Genomic DNA, 13783 nt, shown 5'->3' on the forward strand with positions numbered 1-13783 from the left:
CTTTGTCGCTCATGATCAGAGCTTCCGTTGCTCCACACTGTATGATGGTAACATTTGAAAATTGAGGGAGGCAACAGTCGGGTCATGACTATTACTGAATTACAATGTGGAGAAAATCCCCCAAAACACATGGTTATTCCTGCAGTTGTAAAACATTACCTTGTGCACTAGTGGCCATATACTTGTGCGCCAGCAGAGCACGCAAGTACGTACGCAGTTTGTGGGTGGGCAAGTTGGCACTCTGCCGAGGTGCCAACTTGCGCCTTGTTATTTATATCACGTTGCACTTGGTGGTGACGTCACCTTGTGTTTTTTTTTTTTCAAGGGTTTTCCCATTGGATGACGTAAACACAGACAGACATGCCACATACAAAATCACAAAATGCTGTACTTGTGCTGTCTGCTGGCGCAAGTAACTAAACAGACAAATGGCCTCGAAAATCATCGGTCGGCCCATTAATCAAGGCTTCCTTGAAAGCCAGAATGCTGCAGTAGTGCGTCTGGCCCAAAAAATGGCGGACAGTCCCTCTCACCCCCTCCACGAGGAGTTTGAGCTTCTCCCATCGGGGAGGCGGCTCAGAGCTGTGCGGTGCAAGCTGCAAAGGACCAAGAAATCTTTTGTGCCCCATGCCATCACCCTCCTAAACAAGAAGAAGGGGGGTAGATAGGTGAATGAACTTTTAGAAATTTGGAATGAACTTTTATTGGACAATTTCCAGGTGGATTTGTTTTATTGCTGGCCTTGTGTTGTGTGGTAGTCTGTATGTGTCTGTGTTTTTATTGTGGTGTATTTGTTTTTAGTAGGCACTGTATGCACATTACAACAAATTTCTGTGTAAACAGACAATAAACTGACTTGAACTTGAACTTGAACTTGAACTAAACAAGTACAGTAAGGACCCAGTTCAATATTATTCCTTGATATTCTCTCTCTCTCTCTCTCTCTCTCTCTCTCTCTCTCTCTCTCTCTCTCTCTCTCTCTCTCTCTCTGTTTTCCTGTTGCAGGACGGCGCCGCACTAAAGCAGGGAGAAGGCCTTTCATAGTGGTTATAGTGTGTCTGAGTGTGCTGTGTTTTATTTTGCTGGGTGCAGTCATAGGCCTGGCCTTGCGCGTCCACTGTGAGTATTCCACGTCACTCACTCAGCGTTCTTGTTGCCTGCTATTTTCTAGCTGTTCAATCTCCAAAGGATATATGTTTACCCCAAACCATGATGTGGTACTAAATAGTTTTTTTTTGTGTGCATGTGTTAGGGCTATCAACCTACACTTCAAGCAACAATAACTCTCGGCTTGCTGAGTGTCCACTGCAGGCAGACTCCCCTAAGCTCCAGGGAGGCAGTGGCTCACAGGAAGAGTGTCCGACTTACAACACAGTTCAGGTTCCCACTTCCCAGAGAGTTAAAGACTCTGAACCCCTAGTTGTTTCTGATGACGAGCAGGTTGAGCGTGTGTGTGATTGTGAGCGCTTGGGATAAAAAGCGCTACTGTATATGAATGCAACATTTACCATTAGCTCTGACTGTTTAAAACCAGACTTGGCTCTGCTTGGTAATGATAGCAGATAGTTTTCTGTGCCTTAATTCTATTTAAACTTAAACATCCTAAAAGCTCTACATAGTCTATCTGAATCGATATTGGTTTGATTGTAATTTCACGTTTCATGTCAAGATACTGTTTATCACAACACGTCAGTCAGGGCGATGCTTGTCTGTTCTCTAAAATATCAAATGAATGTGTGTATATAATTTTTCAATTTGAAAACAACTGTTTGATGTTTTGCATAGTAGTGTCTATTTGTCTGTCTTCAACCCATTTAGGACTGAGGCCAGTAAAAACGCCATCTAAGTTTTCTGAAAAACTTAAAATATTTATTTAAAAAATCATGGTTGTCGGGTGGAAACCTTGTATGTCCAAAACTGTTCGTTTTGCATTCATCATTTTAAAGATGATTTAAAATAGTGAAAATAGCCGATCCAGATCGGCTATTTTGACTAGTTTTGTGCGACAGTCTTGTATGATGAAGCAGGGCTTTACGTGCAAAGAAACATGCACATTTGAAATACGAGGTTTCTGCCTGACAGTGAGTGACAATGTGTTATATACTCCTTAAAGGTATAGTTACGTCCTAAATGGGTTAAATGAATTGAGTACATAGGTCCCCAATGGAAACAATCCATGGGCTTTCTTGGATTGAACTGTACTTTCCCTGTGCCCCCCCCCCCCCCCCCCCCCTCAAAACTGCTAATAAAGTATTCAATCAATGGCCTTGTTTATTTTAAATCCTTCTTAAAATGAGGCTGTAGAATAAGATATAAAGTAGGAATCATTCATATTTCTTTACACCAACCACGGAGCAGAGTTTATAACAGTAAGACTCCCTAATCAGGAGATAAGTCGCATGTATACACAAGTTGGACTACCATTGTAACTTTTAACCATGATAAATTCATTAAAAACATCCACATTGTCTGGTGGCTCAAACTACCCTCCTAATACGTGAGCAGGCCGTGTTTTTTTCAATAACTTTTTCATTTATTTTTAATAATTCTTTGGGAAAATGGAAAATAATTAAATACAATACAAATGTATTCAAAATAAATGAAAAAATTCTTCGAAAAAAACACACGGCCTGCTCATGTAGGAGGGTAGTATGAGTCACCAGAAAAAAATAATGGTGTCTTTAATGAATCTATCATGGTTAAAATGGAGTTTGAGGTTACAATGGGTGTGTATGGGGAGCGGCCTTGGGCCTGGATGGCCTGATAACATTTACATCAAATATCTAAATACTGAATCAAGCAAATTAAAAAAACTGTCCAGAATGTTCATAAGCCTGATTAGATGATAAAAAGTGAAATATCCCTTTAAGAAATATATTCCAAGATTTACATAACATGTTCACTATTTAAATAAAAAAAATATTGTATCTCTGCTGTTTTATAACCACAGTATAAAATAATACTTTTTTATCTCAAATCTAAAATATCGTTGTTTATCTCATAAAATGCTGTTATCTCGCTAAATGTAACCTCTCTATCTGGGGCTGGGGCTTAAATCCGTAAAGTTCCACAAGAGCTTTGCTCCATGTTTTCCTGCTCTCCATGAATCCACTCCTTCCCTTACCTCCATCCTATTCATAATTTAAGCAGTGCTGGAATGTAACTACAGTACATTAAGTACATTTACTCAAGTATGCAGTAGCCTACTTCAGTAGGTAGGCTACAATACTGGGGTGCTTTTACCCTACTTGAACTTTTCCATTTTCAATATTTTACACTTCATTGATCACTCCACCAATTCTCAGAGACAAATGTTGTACGCTTTACTCCACTAAAATAATTAGAAAACCTTGTAGATTTAGATTATTATTATTATTGCAAAGCGTGCGTTAACCACTCTTAACATAGCTGATCTATGAGCTCATGTCTCAATGCCTTGTGAGCTTGTAGTTTGTCTATTTCATAAAATGTGAATACTTTGGTTCTTTAATATATTTTGATGCCAATAGTTTTGTACTTTAGAACAGTGGTTCTCAACATGTGGGTCGGGACCCCTAGGTGGGTCCCCACATTATTTTGGGGGGTCCCCAGATGATTAATTTAATGTGCAACATAGTTTTTCACTCAATTTTAATTGTGTTTACATGGATATAAATGCATAACAATGAAGTCAGCTTTAAGGTGGGTGAGGAAACAAATTAAGTTGAAATATGATTATTTTGGGGGTCACGGCCTGAAAAGGTATACAGAGAACCACTGCTTTAGAAAGTAAACATTTGAATACAGGTCTTTTACTCATAACAGAGTATTTTCCCAGTGTGGTGTGACGTTACTTCTGAGTAAGGAAAAAATCAGAGTACTTCTTCCACCATTGATTAATCAATTCAATTGACTCTATCTCTGCTAAACCTTTTCTTAACCCCCTCCCTCCTCTCTCTCTCTCTCTCTCTCTCTCTCTCTCTCTCTCTCTCTCTCTCTCTCTCTCTCTATCTATCTCTCTCTCTCTCTCTCTCTCTCTCTCTCTCTCTCTCTCTCTCTCTCTCTCTCTCTCTCTCTCTCTATCTATCTCTCTCTCTCTCTCTCTCTCTCTCTCCCTCTCTCTCTCTCTCTCTCTCTCTCTCCCTCCCCTCCTTTCCTGCCCCCCCCCCCCCCCCCCCAATGCATTTACATGAATTATTTACATATCCATCCAGAGTAAATGCCTCTCTCCCTCAATCTCACTCTGTCTCTTTTCCCCTCACCTGGTCGTCTGTCTGTCTGTCTGTCTGTCTGTCTGTCTGTCTGTCTGTCTGTCTGTCTGTCTGTCTGTCTGTCTGTCTGTCTGTCTGTCTGTCTCTTTCTCCTATATTTTATTTCTTAATTCTTCCCCCTTAAAACAGAAAACATTAATCAACAGCTGTCGTCCCCAATCAAATGTCATGTTTAACATCAACACATATCAAACTGAGGATCCTAGATATTTAAAAAGTTGGCAATCATCTGGTGTTATTATTGTGCATGAAGGACAAAGTTCTCTCTTTCTTTCTTTCTTTCTTTCTTTCTTTCTTTCTTTCTTTCTTTCTTTCTTTGCTTCCTTGAATCCTTCAGAAGCCAGCACGCTCTGTGTCTTGTTGTGGAGTAGTGGAGTGTAGTCAGAAACCAAATGGACCCGAATGGGTCTATAACTCTGAGAGTGTACATAAATACATAAATAAATGTACACTCTCGGAGGCCAATGAACCCTGAGGATTGTACAGAGTTCAGCACACAGAGTAGCGACACAGGTATCAAATGAGGGTCTGTGGTCTACAGCAGGGGTTCCCAAACCTTTTTGGCACAGGGCACCCCTATAAATATTTTTTTCATCCGAGGCACCCCTACATTATATTCATAATTGTCACTCCCAGCACCCTATGTTTATGGCATATTTTAGCGATTATGTTGCAAGAAAAACGTTGAGATGATAGCCATTTTGGTTAGAACTGACTGAAAATAACATTGTACTTCAAGTTCAAAATTATACTAAATATTTAATAAGTGTCCAAATAAATTCCAAATATGATCTAATTATCTCGCGGCACCCCTGGATTGCCATCACAGCACCCCAGGGTGCCCCATCACCCACTTTGAAAACCTCTGGTCTACAGTATATAAAGTGGGGGTCCTTGAAATTAAAAAAAAAAAAGTTTGCGAATCCCTGAACCAAACTATACTGGAACCCCCAATCTACAATGTAAAATCATCAGTGCTAATTGAACTTTTTGTGTATGTCTTTTCTTCTTTTTTTTTCTTCAAATAAATCATCATTCTGCTATTACTATGGATGAAAAGTGATGTTTTGCTCCATTCAGAAGCCTATACTGTATATATTAGTGCATCAGTATGTGTGTGATCCATTGAGCGTAGCTGTGTGGGTCTGTCTGTCTGGTGGAGTATGGTGGTGGAGTGTCTTTGTCCCAGTAGCCTGCATGGTGAATTATTAACGAGTGTACAGAGGTTTTATCTCTGGATGATGTTTGGTAGCCTCCACCGCGGAGGCCGCGCTCACAGAGCATGTTTTATGCATCGCAGGCTTCATCCAAGTTTGATCAGGGGAGGTTAGACCATTAAGCCCTGGAATTGTTTTATACTACTGAAAAATAGCAGATATACAAGCTCACAGCGCGGCACCGAGTGCCGCGCTGCGAGCTTGTAGATCTGCTATTTTTTGAAAAGTCGTGAAAATGTGTGCAAATCTTTGAATATGTGTATTTTTTAAAGCGAACATTTGTAACTCAAATTTTGCTTCTGGGGGGTCCCTGGAACGAAATATTTTGAGAAGGGGGTCCGTGGCCAAATACATATGATTTTGGGGGTCCTTGACTTGAAAAGGCTTGAGCACCGCTGACATTGAAATGTCGATTTTTCTGAAACCTGTTAGGATTTAGGAGACATTGATAGAATCGGGTCAATTGTCACGGTTTCTTCAAGAATAGCAGATCTACAAGCTCGCAGCGTGGCACTCGGTGTTGCGCTGTGAGCTTGTATATCTACTATATTTTGCATAAAATAATGGTTAAAGTAGTCTAATAATGCGTTCGAGGTCTGCATGGCTTAGATGTCAGAGCTCTCTGAAGGCTTTGGGGTTTGACTCTGACATGTGGTGAAAAGTGCTGCACTCCACAAGCTATTTCACTTGTCCTCAAGCTGCTTTGAGTTGATACTGGTGGTCGCCAGGAAATTATAGTTTTTTTGAGAGGCTTTTTGAAGTATAGATATTCTTTATGACGTTATTCAACAAAAGAAACAGCATTTAGACCGTCTTAGACGTTTGTTATTTCTTGAATTGAGTATATTTCTGGGAGCATTCACAGTGGTGTACCAATATCTCATTTCCCACTTGACCAGTACAACCACAGTCTTCTAGTGTTTTACAGGAAGCTGACCAATACAACCACAGTGTTTTATACTGTTGTACTGGGACCTGACCAGTACAACCACAGTCTTGTACAGTTGGTCAGTGGGAGCTGACCAGTACAACCACAGTATTCTACTGTTTTACTGGAAGCTGACCAGTACAACCACAGTGTTTTACTGTTGGTCACTGGAAGCTGACCAGTACAACCACAGTGTTTTACTGTTGGTCACTGGAAGCTGACCAGTACAACCACAGCCTTCTGCTGTTGTACTGGAGTGGGAGCTGACCAGTGCAACCACAGTCTGTTACTTTTGTACTGGGAACTGACCAGTACAACCAGTGTTCTACTGTTGGTCACTGGGGGCTGACCAGTACAACCACAGTCAGTCAGGTTTGTTTATAAAAATAAAAAGTGTGTGTGTGTGTGTGTGTGTGTGTGTGTGTGTGTGTGTGTGTGTGTGTGTGTGTGTGTGTGTGTGTGTGTGTGTGCGCACTATCCGAGCTGGGTAGTGCGCGTCGGGAGGGAGGGGGTGGGGGTTATGGTGGCCAGGGCCCTAACGGGGGTTAATCCGTCCATGACTGTATATAACAGAGATCGCGCTAGCATCCGATCAGCGTGACCTGGCATGATTAAAATCTACCAGACATCTAATAAAAATACCTTTAGATATCTGTATGCATTAATGACAAGCAGGTCCGTAATATAAATGCAGCCTAACACAACCATAAGCATTATGTTTTGGATTGAACTGTTTGAACATATAGGTCTATGTATAAACAAATGTTAGGGCCAATCATTACCATTTGCGCATTGGTGTGACATGTTAAGGTAATACATTAGGATACTCACAAGTTATATTGTAGCTACAGGCAGTGGATGCTGTCCCAGCGTCTGGTTTAATAGGACAGGACAGCCTTTTGGGAACGTTGACATATTTGCTCTTCATAGATACCGGTATATCCCTGCAAGGCCCGAATTAATTTCTACTGGCCAAAACATTTTAAAAAACATCTGATGGTGTTGTAGGAGTCCTAATCACAGGAAAATGTAATTTAAAAAAAATAATAATAATGTTTTTGTAAGGTTTTATACCATAAATCATAAATTATAAATCATGCTCTAATTTGCATATTGGGGATATTTTTCACAATATTAACATATGCACGTGTTCTAGACATTCTAATGATCACGAAAAAAAAATATTACAGGCCTTTTACTTATGTTTTAGTGAGGAATAGCTTCAGTTAAAAAGTGAGATGTTGTTCGTCCAGCTGGAATTTCAACTTCTCTGGGACTCGTGAATGTCAGTCTCTGTGGGGGGTATTTATATGCAAATATTGTGGCCAATGGCATTGTAATACTAAACAATAGGATTTAATGGTGATGTTAATGTGAAAAAAGAACAGGAAAACTAATTATAACATTTTTTTTTAAAATGATTTAAAAAACGTTGCCAAAAAGCAACGCTGGGCCTTGCAGGGATATATTCCATTCAAGGTAACGTTTTAATGTGTCCATCTGTCCACATGATTAACACCGTGTTTCATCTGGATGCGACAGACCATTGTTGCATGTTGTTTGTTGTCATCTTAAAATGATCGTGCATTGTTGTTAATTAGTGGTTGAACAACTTGCCAACTTTACTCATAAGTGCCCTCTCGTTTGAAAGGGTCTGTGACGTATTCTAACTAATAATAACTTGTTTTGACAGTCCATCCATCCATTACAGTATTGTACAACTAAACCGCGCGCCTCGCTCATATTCCAAAGCCAATCCGAACGACGCGGAAATAGGCAGCACCGCAGCGCTATACAGAAAGGGGGCCCCATTGCAAGGGGGGCTTCCGATGATGGACGCATTGACCGTCATTTGGACTGAGACTGACCGGCAGTCGTAGTCCCCCCTAGCTGCAGGAAATAGGCAGCACGCATAAACTGTATAAAAGATATGGACAAAGCGAAGCCATTGGTTTCTATGCAGCGCAAATGACACAATATGGGTCCTTGGCATGCATGGGTGTTGCCATCATAGATTGTAAAGGCACCAGAGGATGCTATTGGCTGCCAACGGTCACGTGCAACCGCAGAGATACATGGGAGAATTTGGTCGGAGCCTCCCGAAATGCAGCACACGAAGAAGAACACAGCCGGCTGGTATTAGTTTAGTTGGCCACGCCCCCCGCAACTTTATCATCAATTTTAACATAAATGGGACTTTATTTTCACAAAACGCATATAATCGTGATTGAAAGGCAATTTTTAACTAGCGATAGGAACCATAAAGTATTTATGAAAATGTTAATTAAGGTTAGAAAACGAAAGGGGAAAATGAATGGGGTCCAATGGAGAACAATTCTTTTTGCGATCGGCCGGGGGGGAAAACAGCGCAACTAGCGTCCAATCATTGGAAGTTTTAGTTCCGTATTGGAGTCATTTTACTGTAAATCGGAACTATGCCCCTGGCAGCACGGCAGGCAGCGCGATAGAGAAGGGGGCCCCATGAGGGGGGCTTCCGATGATGGACGGTCAGTCGCATTGACCGTCATTTGGACTGAGACAGACCGGCAGTCGGAGGCCCCCCTGGCCGCGGGGCCCGTTTCAATTGAAACTGGTGAAACATAGTAAAGGCCGCTAGTGTGTGTGTGTGTGTGTGTGTGTGTGTGTGTGTGTGTGTGTGTGTGTGTGTGTGTGTGTGTGTGTGTGTGTGTGTGTGTGTGTGTGCGTGCGTGCGTGCGTGTGTGTGTGTGTGTTTTAAAATATTGTTGCATGTGCTTTAGCCTTTTTTTAAGATTATAGAGAACATAATGTACAACCAAGTTTGAAAGTCGTTTAGGATATTAAAAAAAAAAACTCCTTCTGTGTTTCTGCTCAAGGGAATCTTCGGAAATCCATTTTGATGGAAGGTTTTGAGAGAGAGTCTGTTCATTTCCCTTTGCAGACTCAGATCTTCCCAGTCTATCCGGGGATTGGAACAAGCGACCATCTGGACACGAGCTGTCTGCTCCATCCCTGAAGGCTTCCCTTACAACCAACAGCACTTAGTGGAAGACAGTGAGACAGATTGGGATCAAATGTTCTCAGTCAGGTGGAAAGACCTTGTATGTCCAATCCCTTTACTATCAGGAAATGAAAATGAAAAAAAAAGAAAGAAAGGAATCAATAGATCATGTCTCTATTATTTAGTCACAATGTTTCGTTAATACTTTTCATTCATTAATTGGTCCAATAGTCATAACACCCTTAGAGAGAATTAACATAAGTAGCTTTACTTTTTTTTTTTTACGAAAATAGCTATTCTAAGTTCATAACTCATTGCTTTGCGACGTGTCTTGAGCTTGCAGGTTGGCTATTGTTGCAACTTCGGTGTGACGCTCTTGACGGACAAAGTGGAACATTATAGGCTACACAAAAAAAGAAAATGAAATAAAAAATAAATACGCAGATCAGGGCTAGATTGGGACATACATTCAGTCGTGGCATCAGACCGGCCCACCGCAACCGGCGCAAACCGAACTTAGAAGATCTACAAGCCTGCCAAGTACTGGTATAGCCTGTGATTGGGCTACTAGGCTGGTATTAACTGGCCCACCAGACAGAAATGTTTAGGGTTAGGGTTAGTTTATTTCGGTACCATTTCATACAACCATTATTACAGTATACAGTTATTATTACAGTATTTCAAATGCTGGTCCGAAAAGGTATAAGCAGATGCCGCAGCTTATAGTGCCTACCCCATTTAAATACAAAAATCAAATATCACATATTTGATTTAAAAACAAAACAATTCATGGCATTTGCTAGAAGAAAGAGAAAAAGTAAATAGAACAAAACAATCTAGTTCAGTGCTGTAACATGTGGCAATATGGAAGTAAAGCCACAAGGTGTACCAAACTATAACACTTGTTCGATATATTTTTTTTAAATAAATAAACATAATTAATGATAAATACATATATGCATGTAATATGCTCATATACATATACAGTATACTGTATGTTGGATTGCTGGATTACAGTGATAATTTTTTTCTTTTAATTGTTGATGAAGATCGAAATAAACGGACTAAACCACCAAGAGTCGGCCCACCAGACATATGCCCAGTATGCCACATGCCCATGCAGTCCACCCCTGATGGAGATACTAGGTTCTGCCACATCAACCACACAAGTAGGAATTTCTTACAACAAAGGAAAAAAAGGAAACCTGTGGTTCTCAGACCCTGAAGACAGGGGTTTGGTTTCAACAAAACGGCGAGACAGCAGAAAGAGAAACCCTTGGGTCAGCAGCAGCTTCATGTCAGAAAAGCTCCACCAGGCCAGCGGAGGGTTCGCCTTACAGACACCATGGGAACCCTTCCAGAAAGCACTGGTGTACTCACACGTTTTACTTAAGTAAAAGTATCAATACTGCTATGTAGAAATACTCTGTTAGGGCACAGACCTAAGTACAGTACAGTACTTGAGTAAATTTACTTAGTTACTTTACACCAGGGGTCTTCAACAGGGGGTCTGGGGCCCCTATTGGGTCCTCAGAATTACTACAGAGGGTCCTCCAAATGTTTGGGTGATAGAAATCTTTTTTCTTCTTTTTTATATTAACTCTTTTACTGCACAAAGCCAATACGAACGCTCGTTCTTTTACACTGTAAGCTGATGAGGGGTTGTGCGGGTGTGTACAGTAAAAAACATCTCCCTTAACCCTGCTATCAAATTTCCACCACACGTAAACATCAATGGAGTCCCAAATCACTTCCTGGCTGTATTCTGTGGACCTGATCTAGAAAATTAATTTCTACGCTCTGAACGACGGAAAGAGGGGAGGGCCATTTCACATTCATTCCTTTGCATAAGGCTTATAACATCGCAAAGGTAAGCTCCTTTTGATGGCACCAGCACAAATAGAATAAATAATAAACATGGCAGTAGAACTGTTAATCACTTGAACCCTACTGTCCTTATTCGGCGATGCGAGGCGTTGTGAGCGTGTAGATTGGCTATTTTTGGCAAAGTGGTTTGGTGTAGAGGGGATTGGGAAAAAGAGCAGATTAAGTACAGAGTGACGGTTCAAGTGGTTAAACTTATCTGAAAACACAAATCCAAAATACACAGATGATTGTGCTGTCAAACTATGGAACTATAACATATCGTCGTTGTCGGGCAGAAACCTCGTATCTCCAAGTTTCGAATTTGTACGTTCTTTCGCAAAGTAATGCCCTGCTTCATCATACAAGGTCTACAAGCACACAACGCCTCGCGAGGTTGTGTGCTTGTAGATCGTCTGTTTTCACTAGTTTAAATCATTTTTAAAATGATACATGCAAAACGAACGGTTTTGGACATACAAGGTTTTCATTGGACAACTACGATATCTGAAAAGGTAGTGGGGGTCCCTGCTTCATCTCTCTCTCAACTAGGGGATCCTTGGCCTGAAAACGTTGAAGACCCCTGCTTTACACCACTGGACCAGTGACGGTGTCGCCTTACACGATGGACCCAGGCTGTTACATGAGGACCACCCAGGGGTCCCCGGGGACCCTTCCAGAAAGGCTCTGCTTTAATAGAACTCGACTCAGCATTTCCTCTGACATGTATGTTCACGGCAGCGCAGGCTGTATCGTTCTTCATCTACTGAAGTACAGCACTTCTTCAGAGCTCTGCCAAAGACTTTGCATGCATTGGACGCAGTAATAGTATCTTTAACCCATTTAGGCCTAGAATTATTCAATGCTTTAACTATTGAAAAATAGCAGATATACAATTGTACTGTAGATATGCTATTTTTGAAAAATCGTGAACGTGTGCACATTTTTCAATATATATATTTTTCAAAGCAGACTTTTGTAACTCAAATCTCTGCTTCTGGGTGGTCCCTGGAACAACATATTTTGAGACGGGGGGTCTGTGCCCAAATAAATGTCATTTTGGGGGTCCTTGACATGAAAAAGTTTGAGAACCACTGATTCAGAGGAAGGATTTAGAAGTCGGGTCAAAGATTGGGTCAAAGATATTCAAAGACTTGCACACGTTTTCACGATTTTTCAAAAATAGCAGATACAAGCTCGCAGCGCGGCACTCGGTGCCGCGCTGTGAGCTTGTAGATCTGCTATTTTTCAATAGTTAAAGCACAAAATGATGGTTAAAGTGGTTAAAATCTAGGTATTTCAGGGTTAAAAAAAACGTAACAATCCGTGGTCTCTATCTGCAATAACTTACAGCAGCAGTGGCAGGCTGAGAACATTGAGCCCAGGCCAATATGCCTCTCACAGTGTGGTGAGTGTTCCTGTTTACATAATCTAATTTAAGACCGTGGCCGTTTACTGAGATAGAAAATATATCGCTGTTGTCGAGAGGAAACCTCTTATCTCCATCAGTGCCTACTACTCACATTTTGTTTTTCTTTACTGAAGTAGCCCAAAAGTATCAATACGGCAATGTAGAGATGCTCTGTTAAAAGTTAAGAGTCCGGAATGTACTTGAGTAAAAGTACAAAAGGTATTGGTATCAAAATATACTTCCAAGTACAACAGTAAAAGTGCTCATTATGCAGAATGTCCCATTTCACAAGTTCAAAATGTATGAACATATTTTTGAAAATACCCAACGATCTACAAGCTCACAATGTGTGACGCATTGTGAGCTTGTAGATCTGCTATTTTCAAATGGCGTGAATGTAGGGCTGAAGTGCATACTTGTCGTACATTTTTAAATCTACACTAAATAGTATAGGCTAGACTAAAACTAAAGTTGTATGTAATGGAGTAGAAGTAAAAGTATTGAAAATTGCAAATACTCCAGTAAAGTAAAAATACTTGTGGATTTGATACTTTTGCTGTTTTTGAATTGGAATCCCATTTGGACACAGGCACGTGCACACATAGACATCAAAGGGGGCTTGAGCCCCTGCCCTTTTATCCATCTGTAAAAAGTGCCCTCTCTCCAGACCATGAATGTCGTTGTTACTGTGGTGAAAGAAATGCAAATGCCCTCTTTCCATGCCATACCTGAAGGCAGCATTTAAGAGACTTGCCTTGTCCAAACTCTCCTGAACTTGAATGCAGCATCTTACGTTGAAATAATTGCCCTCTCTGTGTAGAAATCCATGCCGTACTCCAGTATTCACTTGATTATGCTTAGTTCAGTGTGGCATCAAGAACCGAAAATAGCCGACCAAGCTATTTTCAAATATTTTCACCTAAAGGCCCTTTTAGAAATGTCAGCCCCTGCCTCTCTAACATTCTCTGCACGTCCCTGTTTGGACATATGAGGTTTCCACCCGACAGGGGACGATATATATTTTAAACAACAAATACCTCGACACGTCTTCGGCAGAACGCATCCGACTCACAGCGATGACGTTTTTATTTTATTGTTTTTGGTGCTATAACATAGCCTTTGGTAAGATATAAA

At 40.9% G+C, this 13783-nt stretch overlaps 1 protein-coding gene across 1 annotated transcript in view; it reads left to right on the plus strand.

Moving 5' to 3' along the window:
• Window positions 1-512: 512 nt before the first annotated feature.
• kcnq3 (potassium voltage-gated channel, KQT-like subfamily, member 3) overlaps window positions 513-13783 on the plus strand; it is a gene marked incomplete at both ends in the record, with an annotated part of 256289 nt that continues 243018 nt past the window's right edge. The window contains 3 exons of the mRNA XM_080725955.1: window positions 513-660; window positions 1093-1119; window positions 1253-1355. Coding sequence (XP_080582081.1) covers window positions 513-660; window positions 1093-1119; window positions 1253-1355 — 278 coding nt within the window. The remainder of the gene's footprint in view (window positions 661-1092; window positions 1120-1252; window positions 1356-13783) is intronic.

Source organism: Nannobrachium achirus (assembly GCF_963921795.1).
Source record: "Nannobrachium achirus genome assembly, chromosome: 5".
NCBI lineage: Eukaryota > Metazoa > Chordata > Actinopteri > Myctophiformes > Myctophidae > Nannobrachium > Nannobrachium achirus.